This window comes from Zonotrichia albicollis, chromosome 13, assembly GCF_047830755.1.
Source record: "Zonotrichia albicollis isolate bZonAlb1 chromosome 13, bZonAlb1.hap1, whole genome shotgun sequence".
NCBI lineage: Eukaryota > Metazoa > Chordata > Aves > Passeriformes > Passerellidae > Zonotrichia > Zonotrichia albicollis.
In genome coordinates, this window is record NC_133831.1 from 7,925,008 (window position 1) to 7,942,371 (window position 17,364).

Sequence of the window (17,364 nt, forward strand, 5' to 3'; positions counted from 1 at the left end):
CTTGAGTGTGCTGATGTGGTGATGTTGCTTGTGTGAGTAGAGGCTGTTGGCACAAGGGGGCACAAAGAGTCAAGTTCATCTTGTAATGCTTTGTCACCGTGCTTGTGAGACCCAGTTTTAGCATGGAGCAGAGGTTGGAAAGCTGTTTGAGTCTCTTGGCTTTGGCCTGGAGTCAGGCTATGGCCGAGTGTAGATATCCTGAGTTGGATTCTAGCTTCTCTATGCATGTGGTATATTTAGGAATTGAAATCAAGAGTCAAAGGCAGCTCTGCAGTTCTGAGCTACATCTTTGAGAATGGTTGGAACCATCAGCAGGATGTGTCTGGGTCTGTCTTACAGAGGAGGGGACTCAGTTTGGGGCAGTGGTCGGAAGCTGTGCTCATCTGTATTTTGCTGGGTAAGTGCAGTTCTGTACCAGCTTGTCTGGCAGCAGAGAAGGGCTTGACAAGGAGAGTGAAATGCTCACTGCAGGCAGAAGGATTCCCTTGGGTCCCTGGACCCCTCAGACAAGGACTGGTGATGTTTTTGCAGAAGGTCATGCAGCTCTCCAGCCTCTCAGTCCTGCTGTCTACCTTCCCCATCACCCCACTAGCTGTGTCTCCTGTTTTTCTGCCCCCAGATTCTCTGGATGCATCTGGTGACTCCAGCAACAGTGGTGTCTTCACAGTCACCAGGTATGGTCTGTTTGTTGTTTCAGAGGGGCTTGAGAAGAAGGGAAGGCTTCTTGGGGTAGAGATAATGACTGACAGAGGCTGGGCTGGGAGACAGATGGGGTGTCTTGGGTCCCAGTAGGGTGGATGACTGGGGATGCTCTAGGAGCTGACTGCTTCTCTCTGATGTATTTGCACCAAAATGGCTTGACTGTATGATGAACTGAGGTGCTTTTTCCCTGAAGAGACTGACCCTGTCCATGCTGCTGTCTTGGCAGCCTACCACAGCCCAGGTCTGTGGGGCTGGACCTAGGGCTGAGCAGGTCTTGGCCTCCTGCCAGCCTTTTGTGGCGTTTGTCAGCCCTGCCCAGCACGATCTCTCCTGCAAATACCTTTCTTCCCATCCAGCTATCTGAACTGGGGGACAAATCCATCTGTTCTAATAGCTTTCCTTTCCTCCTGCTGCCTGCAGTTCCTTTACTCAGAGGCAGTGATTTCCAACACTTTAATTGTGCTGATGCTTATTTTTATTTGTTGTTGTGATCCCCAAAATAGGATTGCCTTGCTTTAGCTGCATCCTACCAGCGTGATGCCCATCACAATACATCCAGAGCAGTGCAAGCATCAGCTTTTCAAATTGATGGTCTGTACTCTCTGTTCCTTTTTTGCATTTCTGCACAGCCCAGCTACACCTTGGTCTTAATGATGTCCTTAATTTTTTTCTTTCTTGGAAGTGCAGGTCATTTCATTGGCACCTGAATGTTGGTTTATGGTGGTTAAATTATTTTCCCTGAGTTTTTTGTGGTTGGTGTGTCCTGACCCTGCTCAACCCTTGAAGTTTAGCAAGTGCAGAAGTGGATGTGCATAGGGCTGAAATGGGGAGCTAGGTGGGGAAAGAAAAAGAAGAAGCGTTGAGTCAGGAGGATAAGTGATAGCCATGGCTCTGTGCTGAAGATCTTGTACATGAGGGAGAGAAGGAGTGAAAACTGAAGAGGGTCAGAAGCAGGGAGAGCTGGGATGACTTGTCCCAGTGTCACTGAGAGCCGGAAGGAAAACAGCTGGTCAAGCTGAAATGTTCTGTCAGCAACTCAACCACCAGGGAAAACCATCTAGGACAGAAGGCAAGACCCTCCATATCTTTAAGAGACCTGGCTTTGCAGAGGGACTTTTTCCTGAGCCCTCCTTTGCCCTTTTCAACAGGAGACTCCAGGCTTCACCATGGGGTTTACCTGCCCTGTGTGACCTCTCTGCGGGTCCAGTGTTGGCACCTGAATAATTTTCACCACTGCATCAGTTGTGGGGGACTGACGGGGGATTGGGGGAGGGCTGTACACGGCTGACAGGAGCCCTGGACATCTGCCTGGTGCTCCATGCATTGCTCAGGCTGTGTGGCTTGGCTGGAGCTGGAGGAAGGCGGGAGCTGGCACCCGTGGCCCTCAGCAGCCATAACTCACACCGGGGAGCGGCAGCTGCCGCATGCTGAATGCCCACTGGGTGTCAAGGCAGGACTGCAGGACGCCGCTGTGTTGCTGGGAAAAGCTGGAAAGCCTGCAAACAGAGGAAGTTGCAGCTGCCTTTTAAGATGAAGTCACTCTGCTTCTGTTTTTGTTCTTTCCCCCACCCTCCCCCAGCGATCCAGTGAGGGAGCGTGGCCGGGCGCCAGGCATGCAGCTCTCACGCCCCCTTCCCCTGCCCTCCCCAGCTGGCTGCAGGGGGACAGTGCTGCTGCAGCAGGGGAGGGAGGACCTTGGTCAGTGGGGGCAGAGGAGATCATGGCCTGGTGTCTGCAGAGGGCCATGTTCTGGGAAGATGGCATCCTGGAAGATGGCAAGGCCTGACTGCTCAACACATGGATGCTGGGCACATTCCTGTGGCCGCAAACTGACACACGCAATCCCCTTGCTCCTAAATTGTGTTTAAAAATTCTTCCCAAGTATTTGCCAGCTTTACTTGGGGGAGTTTCCTGGTGGCATCCACTAGGAGATGGAGACTGTGTCTATGCCAAGACAGAATCTGGGGCTGCTGGGAGAGCCTGGCTATGCAGGGCTGGAGGAGTTTTGGGGTTCCTCATGCAGATGGGGGCCCCACTTCTAGCTTCTGCAAAAAGTGTCACTGGAAGTGGACCAGAACCGTGTTTCAAAGGCACTGGGTCCTTCCCATGGCCTGGCTGAGCATGCTGCTGCTGTGTTAGCTGGTGTGAGGCTGGATCAGGAAGGGGAGGTGGAAGCATGGCTGCTGGAGCAGAGCCCGGGCTTCCTTCCGTTGGTCTGAGCTGCCACAGGAGAAGATCCAGATGTCTGTCCTGCATCAGTGGGCCAAAACAGCTGGAAAGTGCTTTTTAGGCTCTTGTAACTGCATTGGTGTTTCAAAACAAAACCTGGACAGTTTGAGACAAATTCCTGATGGTGCTACTGGGCAGAGGGTCGGGCACAGCTGGAAGCTGTCAGTGTTAGGCTGTCTGCATGATGGGTCAAAGTTGATGGGATCACAGTCCCTCACCAAACTAGATAAGGGACATGAAATCTCCAAGAAGAGCCTTTGTGATACTTCCTGGGGCAAGGAAGTCTTCATGCCTTAGGTGGTGGTCAGCAACACATGGACACGTAAAGATATGTGTTGCTCTGCAGAAGGGGCAAGTGGCTGCCACGTGGCTGAACTGCCCAAGCCTGCAATTAAAGCAGGCTTTTAAATGTGGTAGTTAGTGCTTCCTACAAAGCTAAAATAACTGCTGCTTGTGTCATGCTGGAAGTTGCTGTTCCCCCATGCCCAGAGCCTGATACATCTTGAAAGAGCCTCTGGAGGTGGGAATACTTTGGTGGAGGATAGGAATGGTGTTGGGTGCTCTGCAGCACCCAGGGGATGGTTGGCTGAAAGCAACATGATGGCTTGCTGTGAGCTAAGGCACCAAGCCTGCCTTGGAATCCATTCTCCAGCACCTTGTTTTGCACAGCTTTTAGGTCCAGGGTGGCTCTTCCTGGCCCTGCTCTCCAGCCTGCAGTGAGGAGATGGCTTCCCTTTGCTGCTCCCACTTCATGCTTGGGTGGGTGAGCTGGAGGAGAACCCCAGGCACGCTGCTCCAGCCCTTGTCACAGTGATCTCCAGCTTGTTGGACTGGATGCCTCTGCCTAGACCTTGGCCTCATCACTTCCCTGGGAGATCTTGGAAACTGCAGTAAGCAGAAGGAAGCCAAGAGCACTGAAATGAGAGCAATGAAGGACAAGAAAGTGACAGCTTGTGGGACCAATAGCAGAGAGGAACTATTTATCTCCTGGCCACTGGCTCGAGCTTGTTGAGCAGCACAGCTGCCAGCCTGTATGAGAGCTGCCCTTGTGACTTGGACCACGGTGAAAGAACCTGGATATTTCCACCCTTGGCAAGGCCATTTTGCTGGGCTTGCCTAAAGGCTAGATCCTGGCCTGGACCTTAACCTTGTCTGAAAATGGGGTCAGGAAAGCAGCTAGACCAGGCAGGAGGCCAGGGGAAAGATGACAGCTCAGACATTGACAGAGAAAAGGTGACTGCTGAGGAGAGAGAAGGCAGAAGCCCTTGAAGAAAGGGGAGAAGTGAGAAAATTAATTGATAAAGGACATGGAGTGAAAAACATTGCTGTGGGTTGAATGTAGTGGAAAGTAAGCTCAGTCCCCATGCTGAAGGTGCTTTCTGAAATGGGGGCATGTGCTGTGGGATGGGTCTTCTGCCCTGCCACTGATCTTGAGCAAAGACTCCCAGTGTTCAGAGGTGAGAGCCTGGCACAGCCCCCACCATTGCTCAGTTTGCCCTGAAAGCTGTTCTCACTGTCACAGGCGAGCAGCGGGGGCGGTGCCAGGGCCAGGCTCATCCTCGGCAGGAGAATCTGGGCTAGTGGGTTACATGGAAGTGATTGCATCTGACATCTGCCCTGCCGCAGATGCCGGCGCTGGGAGCGGCGTGGCAGGCCCAGGGGATCACATGGATGCAATGCCATCACTGCTGCTCCCTCTGCCTGGGGATTAGGGAGAGCCAGGCTGAGCTGCCAGCCCTGCTCTGGAGCTGCAGCAGCGCTCAGCTGCTGCCATTACCCCTGCAAAGGGGGGTAGCCCGTGACAGTCTGGTGCTGCTCTATCCCAGAGGATTGGTGAGAGGTTCTTAGCCCAATTTCCCATGTTCATCAGACCTCTTTCTCCTTTCATGGTGGTGCCTGGATTTTGTGCTGAGTAAAGGAGCTGCTTGTCCACCAGCAACCCCCCTAAAAGGTTTATCTGAGCAGCTGTGGACAGAGGGTAGCTGGTGAGGAGCTTTTCCCAGTTGCAATCCCTCCTAGTGGGAGCTGAGCCCAGCAGAGCCACAGGGCAGTGGTGCACAGTGTGGCTGGGGGTGCCTGGCTCCAGGTCAGCCTGGTGCTCCCAGCCACCTCTGAGGTCTGCTCAGGTGGGTTTTGCCTTGAGCCACCCAGGCTCTACCCAGGTACTGCTGTGATGGAAAAGGGGTTTTCACGAGTGATTTTGACAGAAACCAGATTGGAAATTGTTTGTAGAAGCAAGATTCTACTGTGCTGTTAGAAGTCCAGCATCAGCAGACAGCAGTGCTGTGGCAACCCATGGCACCCTGCATTCTGCCCACTTACCTCACAGGAGCTGGTGGGATGTTACAGCTTTGAAGCCACCTCCAAACTGCCCAGCTTCAGGCACCAATTCTCTGTGCTGTCCTTTTGGCCTCTTGCTTCTAAAAACATGCATTACCCTGAGGTTTCTTTTTCCCTATCCTGTGCAGGCAATATGTATATTTGGTGTGGAGGTGTTACTGGGTCAAGGTTTCATTCTCCTCTCCATCTGAAGCCCTGTACTGGGAGCATGGCAGGCTATGCAGCTGCCGTGGGAGATGATTTTGTAGGAAAACCAAATGCAGTGTTCATTCAGGCTGGCTGAAGTGAACTAGGATGCTGTTCCCTTGGACATCTCTCCCAAACTCCTCATGCTCTGGATCCCTCCTTCCCCTCAGTTCTGTGTGTCTGAGCATTTCGCCCTCGGCTGTTGTTTCCAACATCAAAGTGAAATGCAATTTGCAGCCCCCAGCATCTGTTACGTGAGGCAGATCAAGCAGTCAGATCCCCGCAGGGCTCTGAGGGGCTGCAGCCTCCTCGTCTCGCCCTTACAACGTGTGTCCTGGGCAAGATCAAATCCTATTAAGCCACAGCTCTACTTGCAAATTATACCGTGAGAAATCTGCCCCTTAGGATTTCTTATCAAACAAGATGCATGGCAGCTCTGTGCAGGCTGGAAAAATCAGCAAGAGCCTGGTCCAGCCTTGAATAATTCAGTACTTTGGGTACGAGGGGTGTGACATGGCTCTTGAGTGCAGCCTCCCCTTGGTGGTCTTCTCCAACCATCTTGATTCTAAGCATTATCTCTCCTTAAATGAGTCTCTTGTGACAAGTGCTTCTCATATTCTTGCTGTCAAGGAGGTGGGAAACCATCAGGTAGATTTCAGGATCACAGTCAGCACATAAAAATGCTGTATCATGACAATTTCTGTGTTGGGATCACCTGTCCCAGTGCAGGTTCCAGCTATTAGGGTGAAAAACTGGAGGACCAAGAGCTAAGAGTCTACAGCAGCTGTCCATTTCTAACAGAGACAATGTCCTGGTGAACTAAGCAAGTTACTTCCTTTCATACCTTGTTTATGATGAAGGGTTATCCTGATCTTTTGGGAAGGCTTTTGGGAATCAAGATGAAGGTGTCAAGGCAGGGTTGCAGCAGAGAGCTGCATCCCAAACTCACTGCCAGACAGGGCACCATCTGCAGTTCTCAGGACTAACCCAGTGGGATCAGTGGAAGCTGGATGCATGCCTTCATCAGATTGGAGCTGAGTAGACAAGGGTTAATGTTCTCTGAAGGTGTTTGAGCTGGTCAGCCTTGGGGTGGATTCCAAGTGTGTTTTATGGATCTCTAATCTTTGAGCCCCAAATCTGGCAGCTGCACTATGGACCAGTTTCTCACACAGCCATGATACTGTTTTCATTTAGAGTGGTGCCTTCCCACATGTAGGTACCAGCTGCTTTGGGAAAAGTGGTAACACTCAAAGCACTGAAGATTTCTGTTGCTTCCAAAGCTTTATAAGAAAGGAGAGTGACTATTTACATAGGTAGATAGGAAAAGGGGGAACAGTTTTGAACTAGGAGAGATTTAGGTTAAATGTTAGGAAGAAATTCTTTATTCACAAAATGGTGAGGCACTGGCATGGTTTTCACAGAGAAGTTGTGGATGGCCCATTTCTGGAAATGTTCAAGGCCTGTCTGGACTAGCAACCTGATATAGCGAGGATTTGAGCTGAGGTGTTTGATGCAGCCTCTGGAATGTTGTAGACTTCCCCACCATGGGAAGAATGAGTTGGATGTCACGCTGAACCAGCCTCTTCTCTTTCCACGCAGCTGTGAGAGGGTACAGGTGACCCTGAACCTGGATGGAATAGTTCAGGTGCTGGACTACCACCTTAGTGATACATCCATTGGGATGATGACCAGAATTGCAGTCCTGAAGTGGCTTTACCACTTGTACATCAAGACTCCTCGGAAGGTAAGCTGGGGACACAGCATTCAACTGGGTTTGTCAGCTCCCAGCCTGTTCCATTGCCTTGACAGCAGTGCAAATTGTCATTGTCTTGGTAGTTTTGCAAATGTGTGTCCACCTGCCTTTTCTGAGAAGGCTTTGGCTGCCAGATACCCCATAGCTTGATGAAGAAGAGCTCTCCAGCTCAGATGGAAAGTGCTGGTGAAGCTCTTGGCAGCCTCCCACAGGGCAGGTGTCCTGTGGCTGGGCATGACCAGGCCTGTAGGACTGATGCCACCCATCCTTGTGCTTCCAGATGTTCCGACACACCGACAGCCTCTTCCCCATCTTGCTGCGGACCCTCTCAGATGAGTCAGATGAGGTAGGTGCTGCAAAAATCCTGGAAACTTACTGTCTTCTCCACATCCAGCTGGGCTTTGGGCTTTTTGGCAGGACTGAGGTATTTTGTGAGGCTTGGTCAGTCTTGGCACTGAGGGGTTTTACCCTGTTGGCCAAACTGAAGAAGACTCAATGCAGAGCCTGCAGGTACTTGCCCAGCTGAAAACTCTGCTGTCTTGGGGGTTCTCTGATATATAAACATTGTTCTCCATCTTTGAGAGGTGATCCTTCAAAGCCAGCTCCTAAGAATCCTTTTTACCTGCCTGGGAAGGCAGATGGGGCATCACCCATGGGACTGGGGTCATGGTAAGAACCCTGTTGAGTGAGAGTTCTGGTGCTCTCCAACAACTCTGTAAAGATGCAAGGGGGATTGTGTCCAAGCTGGCAGTGCCAAATCCATATTCATGAGGCATTTAAGCAGCACCCACTGCTTGGACAGCAACAGCAGCATTGCCTGGCAGGGCTGCAGTAGATGCCCAGTGGCATCAGGTTGGATGGGAACCACTCAGCATGGAAGTGAGCAAGGATAATCAGGCAGCAACCTGAGCCAGCTTGCTCTGCTGTTGAGCTCTTCATCTCCCAGCTCCCAAGGTGTTGCACCATTTTCCTGCTTCCTTGCCTTGCTTCTTCACCCCTCTTCTCTGGTTCCAGTCATCTCAGTTTTGGTGGTGGTGTTGTCTCATCCCCCTGTAAGTTGTTCCCTGGAGCATTTCAGTGCTTGGGTGGGAGGCCAGCAGCATGGCCCACAGCTGGCCTGGGCACTGGTAGAGCCTCCACCATCAGCTGGATCCTCTTGCCCAGTACTACAAATGATCCTGGCTGGTTTCTCATCCCAGACCTTCCTCATGGAATAAAAATCACACACTGTTCTGTGCATTACATGCTTAGAGCACCAAACCCCAATCCTGCAATAAATCCCATGTGTGAGGGGTCATTAAGAGAGGAGGGAAGGGAATGAGCAAGCAAGGGAATGACTTGCAAAGGCAAGCAACTGCCTGGCCATTTTCCATCTCCTGCTGCTTACAATGCAGACCTTTCCAAAAGAGTCCCCGAGCATACATCTGCCTTTGCAACGCTCTAGAAAGCCTGCATCTTGCAGATAGTCTCTCCAGCTTGGCAGGAGATCTCTGTGAGTCATGTTGCAATTACACTGCTTATTAATATTTGAAAAAAACAGTGAAGAAAGGACCCTGGTGGTGCATTTCCTCCATGTGACATAACTGGGAATGGCTCAAAAGTAATTTTAAGCTGATTTATTTAATCCTGGCTTCTATTTATTTAAATGTTTGGAGGTGGCTTTTTTTTCTTTTTTTGTAAGGAAATCCATAGACGAGTCAATCCATTAAACACCACCACTCAGCTGGCTGTCAACCAGATTTGCTGCTTTCTGCACAGGAAATAGAAATGACTGAAATAGTAGGGAGGTTTTGAGCTGGACGTTCTTAGGAGTGATGAGGACACTCTGAGCTAACTGACCTGCTGTGTCAGTGCCTGTTAGGAAGGGGGATGTGGGGTGCTTGCTTAGCCAGTGCAGTATTTGTGTCCCATGTCACCTGCAGGCTGTGACCCCTCCCCAGCAGCTCCTGGATAACAGCCTGGGGATCACATGGTCAGCATGGGTGCCTGTGTGAGCTAAACATCAGTGCTGATGAGAGGCATCTCCCTCCTCTTTCCAGATAAGGCTGTGCACGTTGTGTGGTGTAGCATGAGGTGTGGACACATCTTCAGAGGGGTTTTGTGCTTTATCCTTTGACACTGCCCTCCCCAAGGGAACCTGCTCAGCAGCAATGTCAGTATCGTCTTTATTCCCAGCAAGGTTGAGCATCCTTCTGTAGTGCCTAGAGTTCTCCTGGCTCCTGTACACAGTTTGGAGGCTACCTGTCAATCTGCTGATGTGCCCTGGAGCAGTTGTTTGTCACCAGCTCATCACCAAAGGGCAATCTGGCTTCAGAGGGTCAGTGCTAGTCTGTGCATCAGACTGCAAGACTGTACTCAGGCACCTTATTTTTATGGTCTTGTCTTGCTGAGCTGCTCTCAGTCTCTCTCTGCATTGCCATAAATGATCAAGCTCAAAGCAAAGGAAGACTCATGGTGGATGGAGCCAGATCCATGCCCCTTAAGTTCTCACCCCTGTTTTTGTCATTCAAGTAGCACAGGGTGTTGCACCACCTCCACTGTGCTGAACAGGGGCCAGTAACTCATGATGCATCTGCAGTGTCCTGAGTCATCTCTGCCATCTCTCCTATTCCCCTTCCTACCCAATTCTCCTGTGCCAGTAAAGAAATGGTCAAGAGACCTCGTTAAGATTCACAAAGGCAGCACAGAGAAGTTGGAGCAGAGCTGAAGCAGGCAGTTCCCTTTGATATGTAGACAAGTCAGGATCCAGGATTCCTCTCTGTCAGATGCTGTGCTGCTGCACTGCGTCACCTCATGCTGCTTCCTGTGCTTTCCTGACAGGGAGATGTTCTGTCCTGCCTTTGAGACCTGGTTTTGAAGGCAATCTATGAAAGCCCTGCTTAAAATTTGATGTGCTTGAAAACTTCCTTACAAGACGTAACTGGATCCTGCTGGGAGTGGGTTTTTCTGCACTATCTGCTTGCTGCCCTGGTTGAAAAACTGATGTTAGGAAGGATGAAAAGTTAGGAAATGCTGTTTGGGAACAGTGAGTGGGACCTTTCCACCTGCAGGCTTAAGGCACCCCTGCTGAAAAGAAGACACATTCTTCAAATTGCCTCCTTCTACAAGTTCAAGGTGCAAAGGCAGCTTTGGATGTAGTCTCTCAGGTCCCTGGATTCTGAATGGATCCAGGCACTGAGCTGAAGTGAACACAACAGGAGCTGAGGCATCTCTGAGAAAACTGCAAAGCGGTGACGCCACTCGGTTTCTTTCTTTGCTTTGTTTTCGTTTTTCCGGCTCCAGAATGAAATGGTTTCTTTATGGCTGAACATGTTCCTGTTTGCTTATCTGCTCCCCTCCATCTTGTTGGGGGTTGAAAGTTGTGCTGGGACTTTTGTCTGAGTCATGCAGGAATGACGCATGAGGTGGAGCTGGTGTCTGATGTGAAGCAGGATAGACTCTGGCTTCCTCAACTCTGCTAACATGAAAACCTGCCCAGTGGCTGGGCAAGGCTTTGAGTACAGAAGCACTTCCTTCAGAAGTCTCCTCAAGAGTTGGTGACCTTCTCTAGAGAGAGTGAACTAAGCCTTGGCTGCTGCTGACTTTGGAGGGCAGGTTTAGATAAGTTACAAAGAAGAAATTCTTCCATGTGAGGATGGTGAGACACTGGCACGGGTTGCTGAGAGAATCTGTGGCTGCCCCATCCATTAAAGTGTTCAGGTTGGATGGGGCTCTGAGCAGCCTTTTCTAGCAAAAGTTGTCCCTGCCAGTGGCAGGGGGGGTTGGAACCAGATGGTCTTTAAAGGTCCCTTCTAACCCAAACCATTATGTGGTTCTCTGATGTACTTGAACCTCTGCATGACCCTCAAGCCAACTTCCCACAAGAAGCTGAAATGTTCTACCCCCTCTTGGGTTTCCAATATTAAACTAGAAGAGAAGAAAACCCTGGGATGGTGGTATACTGATAGTCATCTTTTTCCTTTGCATGTCCTGCTGCCATGTCTCACTGCAGCACTGCAGGGTTTCAAAGCCAGGTCTGTGCCCTGCTCTGAGCTCTGCTGTCACACTGAATCCTGGCAAACTTCTCCTGTCGCACCCAATCCCAGTACAATGACACTGAACAAAGGCTTGTGCCAAAGCAAATAGCTGTCTTAGTGTGGCTTGGTTTGGAGCTTTGCTCTGTTGGATTTAGAGCCATTGTCCTCCAGCTCCTGGCCTTTCACCTGCCACAGCTGAAATATTGTGAGCTGATGCAAAGCAGAGGTGTAAGCTAAAGACAGCAAAGAGGAGAACTGCAATATATGTATGCCTGACTTTATTTAAACTTTTTTTGGTGGTAAAGCTTCTCTGGAGGGAGGCTCAAAGCTATGAGGTACTGAAGCAAGGAGGCAACTGGTTCTTGAGAGCGACCCTGAGGGTGAGCTTGGGACTGAAATGGGGTATAAGGAAATGTGTGTAATTCCAGTCAGATAGTGGAAAATGCAGTTAGCCTGGTTTGCCATAAGTGGAAGCAGCTTGTAAGCTGAAGTGGGGTGATGCTTTCTCAGTGGACTCAGGACCACCTGGTTTAACAATGATCTATGTGCTGCATCCTGCAGAAATAGGAAGTTTCTTTGTGGGGAGTATGATTCATAGGGAGCTTCTTGGCTTAGCCCCAGTTTCAGACCACAATTTCCTAACTTACATATACACATGTGTATGCAGTTTATGTGTACAGTGAGCAACTGGGGTAAACTGGCAATCTGGGCTTGAGGTGGTGCTTGTAGCATTCCTGGGTGAAGTTATGGAGCAGACTAAAACCACAGAAAACCTGACTGCCGTGCAGGACAGGCAGTCTCTGTCCTGGGATGCTGACTCGGAGAGGGTCTAGGATGGGATGGAGATGTAGGATGCAAGATTTGGTGAGCTGGCCTTTGGGTGCCTGGTTCCCTGTGTGCAGAGGGAGGTGGTGGGTGGGAGACAGCAAATAAAAGCGAGCCCTTTGCCTGTCATGAGCTCTGGGACTGTGGGTGTTGAGTTTAAAGGGTTTGCAGGCATCCAGCCTCCCACAGCATGGCCTGATGGGATACTCCAGGGCTTTCCCAGCCCCATCCACCAGCTGGACCTGTGTTGCATCCTTCCCTGCCCTCAATGCATGAAGAAATAGCACTCGTGGCACTTGGACATGGTTTGGTTGTGAGCATGGCGGTTGGACTCCGTGATCTTAGAGATTTTTTTTTTCAACCTTAAGGATTCCATGACTCGATGATCCTTGTGGGTCTCTTCCAACTCAGCATATTCTGGGATTCTATGATTCTATGAAATATCTCCTTGGCATCCTGCCCTGACTGGCATCAGGTGGCATGTAGAGCTCCCATGTGTGCTAATTAAACACATTTAAAGGGGTGCTCTGAGCTGTGACAGTGTTGGGTGCTGCAGGCCTGGCCCTCACACCCCCAGCAGCAGGGACAGTGGGGGATTTACAAAATCAGGAGGGTGGGCAGGGAGTTTTCAGGTTTCAGCTTGGTTTGGGATGGCTGTAGCTCTGTTACCAAGGGCCTTCCCCCACTGCCAGTTGTATTTGCTGGTGCTGTGAGCATGTGTCAGTGTGACCTGGCAGGGTTTGCCCTGGGGAGGAGAGGAGAAGCCCCCAGGCCTTCTGCCTTCCCTCTGATCCCCATCCTCTCCTGGGAAGGCAAAAAAAGTAGATCTTGGCAAGATCAGAGGATAAAAGTTGCTGTGTTGGGGACCTAAAAAGAGGTTTGGTTAAATTGGTGTGGGAAGATTAATGATGGGCTTTCTTTTCTTTTTCTGCCTTTAAAGCTGGAGGCAGGGGGGATGCAAGTTTGCTTTTCACACTGTGTGTGTCTGGGGCTCAGCCAGCCTTGCTCCTGGCTGCTCCTGGCTCCAGGACTGCCTGCCCATGCTGCCTCCTTCCCTGGCTACAGCTAAAAGCATTGGAAGGAGGAAAAATATAAAACAAATGGGGCTACATTTATGTTGTGGAGAAGGAGAAAGCACCCAGCAGCATCCTTGGCTTTTCCTTATTCCTACTGGGTCTCTCCACCACCTGCATTGCCCATCCTGGAAATGCCATGGAGGTTTCCATTTTTGGGCCTCTTTGAAGTGCTTTGCAGCCCTTCATGTTCTTGTTTTCTGTCTTGGTAGTATCTTGCTTCAGCTGAATTCCCATCTTCTCCTTGGCAAGAATAACCTGATCTAGAGTGCCCCATTTCATTGCCCAGGGAATATTAGATGTCCACTAGGACATCCAAGGCCATCCAGGAGCATCTCCCTGATGCACACAGGCATTTTAATTTATTCCTGTTTTTCACAGCTTATCTGTAAATACCAGCAAGGACAGCACCTTGAGAAGCCAGTCTTACCCTCCCACTGCATGTGTCACAGGAGCTGCTGCTGCAGCCTGCTCTGGTGTCCTAGTAGTCATCATGTGCTGTGGGATGCTAAGTCTCACTCCCAGGGGTCTGCAGCACATTTGGGGTCCCCTCCCCTTCCTCTGCTTTGGGCTGGGACCAGCCCAGGGTTCTGACAAGAGGCAAATGCCCCTCCATCTTCCAGGCACTGCTTTGCACGCACAGGGAGGTGCATCCCACCCAGCACACCCCATCCAGGGGCTGCTTCCCCCCATGCCACTGCCAGCAGAGCTGCTCTCAGCTCCATTCAACCAGAACAAGCAGCAAATTAACCTGACCTAGATCTGGAGAAGCTGACAGTTGTGTGTGCCCTCAAAATCTGTGCTCTGGAGGCAACGCAGGGAGAAATCTTGCCTATTCTCAGAGAGGAGAAATAGCTGCTTATTTATAACTGTCTGGAAACCTGCTTCTCATTCCCTGGCCACCCAGAGCTCATCCTCTTCCATGCTGCTCTTCATCCCTGTGCTGGGAATGGCTCGAGACATTGGACAGGTCTCCCCATCCATCATGACACTGCTTCTCCTGCTCCTTCCTATTTACACTAGCCAGGCACACGTTTGCCCTCAGCAGGGCACACTGTCCTATGTCTCATCCCCACTGGGAAACCTTCCCAGAAATCCCCTTGGGATCAGAAAACGCTCCTGGGGGCTGATCCTGCGGGTGGCTGTCAGGATCACACCTTTGCCTGGCAGCTGGGCTGGGCTCTGCCCTCAGCTCCAGCGCTGTGGGTCCGAGGGCCGCGGGGCTCCTGAGGGATGGGCCCGGCTGGCTCCTGGCGCAGCCGGCCGTTGCCATGGCAATGGCAGGATATTGCTTTCTTGCAGCCTCCTGGCTCGCACAAAGCCAGCCAGCTCCAGCTCTGCTCAGCACAGCGATGTGCAGTGCATACCAAGCACTCCTGCCTTTCCTCTGTCCCCAGCTGGGAACCCTCTCCAGAGCGTGCGGGAAGAATCAGCGGGAGCTGGAGCTTCCTGCCTCTTTCCCACGGCTGGAAAACCCCAGCTCTTTGCTGCCTGCTCTTCCTCCCAGTGCTCAAGTACTGATCCCTCCTGATTGTTACTTCCTCCATGTTTTTCAGTGGCAGAATTCAGCCTATGCTGCTTTTTCCACCTCCTGCCTGTAACCTGCCTCAGGGGGGATATTCCTTAACCTCTCCAAAGCTGTGCACTCCTTGGATACCCTCCAGTGGTGCTGGTCTCTGCTGCCCTGGCTACCCTGGCCAAAGCATCCTGAACCCAAGCAGGATCTCAGAGATGGGACTCTTGACACAGCCCTGAGAGGCTGGATTAAGGATCTGACCTCAAGGCATGACTTTGAAAGCTTTGGGATGCAGCAGGGTTGTTTCTTGCCTGGCCTGGGGGCTTGGTCGTGTTTCCTCAAGCTGTCAGAGTTGCTGGTAAAAACGCAGCTGGATGATGTGGTTGGGTGGGGGCACCAGGGCAGCCGTGAGCGCAGCAGGAAGGCAGTCATGAGTGGCCAGGTCATGCTGTACATCAGCTACACAGTGCCTCAGCTCCTGGTTGTGTTGGGTTTGGCAAAATGCACCACATGAATAAGAATCCTGGCTCTTGCCTGACTGCCAGCCCTCGTAGCCAAGCCCTGAGTCCCTTTGCCAGTTCCAGCCAACATGACTTGGAAGCCTTTATGGGTGTTATTTCCCCATTGTGAGAGCCTGAGAACCAAGCTGGTGCCTGTTCAAAGGCTGCAAGTTCAGCTGAGTCACATGATGAGCCACTAGAGAACCTACACAGAGCTTCAGGAGAGCTGGCGTCCTGAGCTCTGCTCAGGGACATCCTCCACTCGAAACTAAACACAGCCAGCATCTCTGTCTGAGCCACAGGTGCTTGAAATCCAGCAGGGAGGGAGGACCAAGGTCTGCCCTCTGCCAGGGACCACAGACTCCTCTCCCTGGAAGAGGATGAAGGCTGGTGATGGCAGGGTCCTCCCACGCTGGCAGTGAGCTCCCAGCCTTGACAGCATCACAGAGGTGCTGTATTGCTGTATTCTTCACGGACAGCAGTACAAGTTGCTGTCTTTTTTTTTTTTTTTTTTTTTTTTTTCCTGCCTTTGGGAGCTGTGGGTTGAGACTTAATCATGTTTATAGGCACAGCATCTTCCCAAGCGTGCTGGAGCCTTGTGGTGCTTGTGGCAGGCTGCTTCCTCACCACTGCCTCTATACCATACACAGCCTCTACACCACACTGCCTGCTCTGAGGCTGCTGGGGGCTTGAAAATCAGCCTTAGTTACAAAAAAAAAAGCTCCAAAAACGCACTCAGCTTAAGATATCTGTGCAAAAGAAAAACCGAGGAGCTCCTCTTTCTGATTTTAAGGGGTTGTATTTTCCAGCATGATAAAAAAAAAAAAACAACCATAATTGGCTTTTTGTTTTCCCAAGAGTAGGGGTTTTCTATGTTATCTCAGAAACTAGAACTCCTATATAGCTGCAGCTCTTCAGAAAGATGCATTGTGAGAGCACAGGGAAAGCCTGGGATACTGTGCTGGTGGGCAAAGGGTGGTTGGGATGTGCTGTGCCAGATGTTGAGGAGTAAACGTGGCAGTTGACCCTTTTTGGCAGCCTTTTTGCTCTGCACAGCCCTGCTGCACTTAGAGCATCAGGGACAGCTCATGAAACATCTCAACCCAAGGACATTTGAATGAAGGGGGACCCAAAATAGCCTGAGACATGAGAAGGGTTGGGGATGGAATAAAAAACCCACCCAGTAATAACTTCTCCAGAAGTGCTATATATAGACTGATTTGGTGACTTCTGGAAAGAAAGAGCTATGAAATCTGAATGGCAGGTCTGGCTTGACATCCTGAGCTGAGCCTTCCCTGGGATGCTGCCTTGCAGAGGGGAGCTGGCTGGTATGTGCCCCCAGAACATCCCTGTGCTCTTCCTGGAATTGTCCTAAATCTGAGGGTATGAAAGGAACACAAATCCCAGATTTCCACAAAGTGGGACAAGGGGAAAGCAAGCCCATTCCTGATTGTGTAAATTTGGTTTGATTTCATATTCTTCCTTGGGACTCTCGGAGCAGAAACTGGTTTTTTTTCCTCTTTTGTCTTTCCTTCCCCATCCCCTCTGCAAACATTTGAAATTTCCACTTGGAATTTTGTAGGTAGCCCTCTTTTACTGTACCTTTCTCAGTGTGCTGGGATTTGGTGTTTGCTTCCCACCTCACCCTCTCTGTGTGTGGATTTGGAAAGGAAAGCTCACCCTGCACCATCCCTCTCTCCACAGGTTATCCTGAAGGACCTGGAGCTGCTGGCTGAGATTGCTTCTTCCCCAGCAGGACAGACAGAGGAGGGGCACGGTCCCCCCGATGGCTCCGACGTGCGACCTGGCCCCGTGGAGCTGCATGTCCCAGCCAGGCCTGGCCAGCTGAGCTCCTCCAGTGAGTGCCCCTGTGCCACAGCTCCGTGCCTCCCTGCTCCTGGGCTCTCCCCATCTTCCATGGCACCAGTCAGGTTTGCTCAGGCAAAAGGAGAAGCTTATTTTACAGTAATAAATCAATGTCTTCATCCCCGCCCAGCATAGTTTGGGAATCGAGTCTGCCATGGCACAGACCAGGGTGCTGCTTTTATTTTTGCTGCTTTTTCCCCTAGTTTGTGTTTTGGGGATTTAGGGCTCAGTTTAGCAGCAGGATGCCCCAGAGGCCAGTGTGGAGAGATGTCATTGTTGTCCTGTTTTTTATGGGACCTTGGGCTCCAGCCTCTTTTCTCCTTGTAAAAGCCCTCAGAGCCCTAGAATCAGTGCAGGA

At 51.0% G+C, this 17,364-nt stretch overlaps 1 protein-coding gene across 1 annotated transcript in view; it reads left to right on the forward strand.

Annotated features, from left to right (window-relative positions):
- Positions 1-17,364, forward strand: part of VAC14 (VAC14 component of PIKFYVE complex) — a 58,972-nt gene that overhangs the window by 10,984 nt on the left and 30,624 nt on the right. The window contains exons 10-13 of the mRNA XM_005490753.4: positions 620-674; positions 7,057-7,201; positions 7,491-7,556; positions 16,845-16,998. Coding sequence (XP_005490810.2) covers positions 620-674; positions 7,057-7,201; positions 7,491-7,556; positions 16,845-16,998 — 420 coding nt within the window. The remainder of the gene's footprint in view (positions 1-619; positions 675-7,056; positions 7,202-7,490; positions 7,557-16,844; positions 16,999-17,364) is intronic.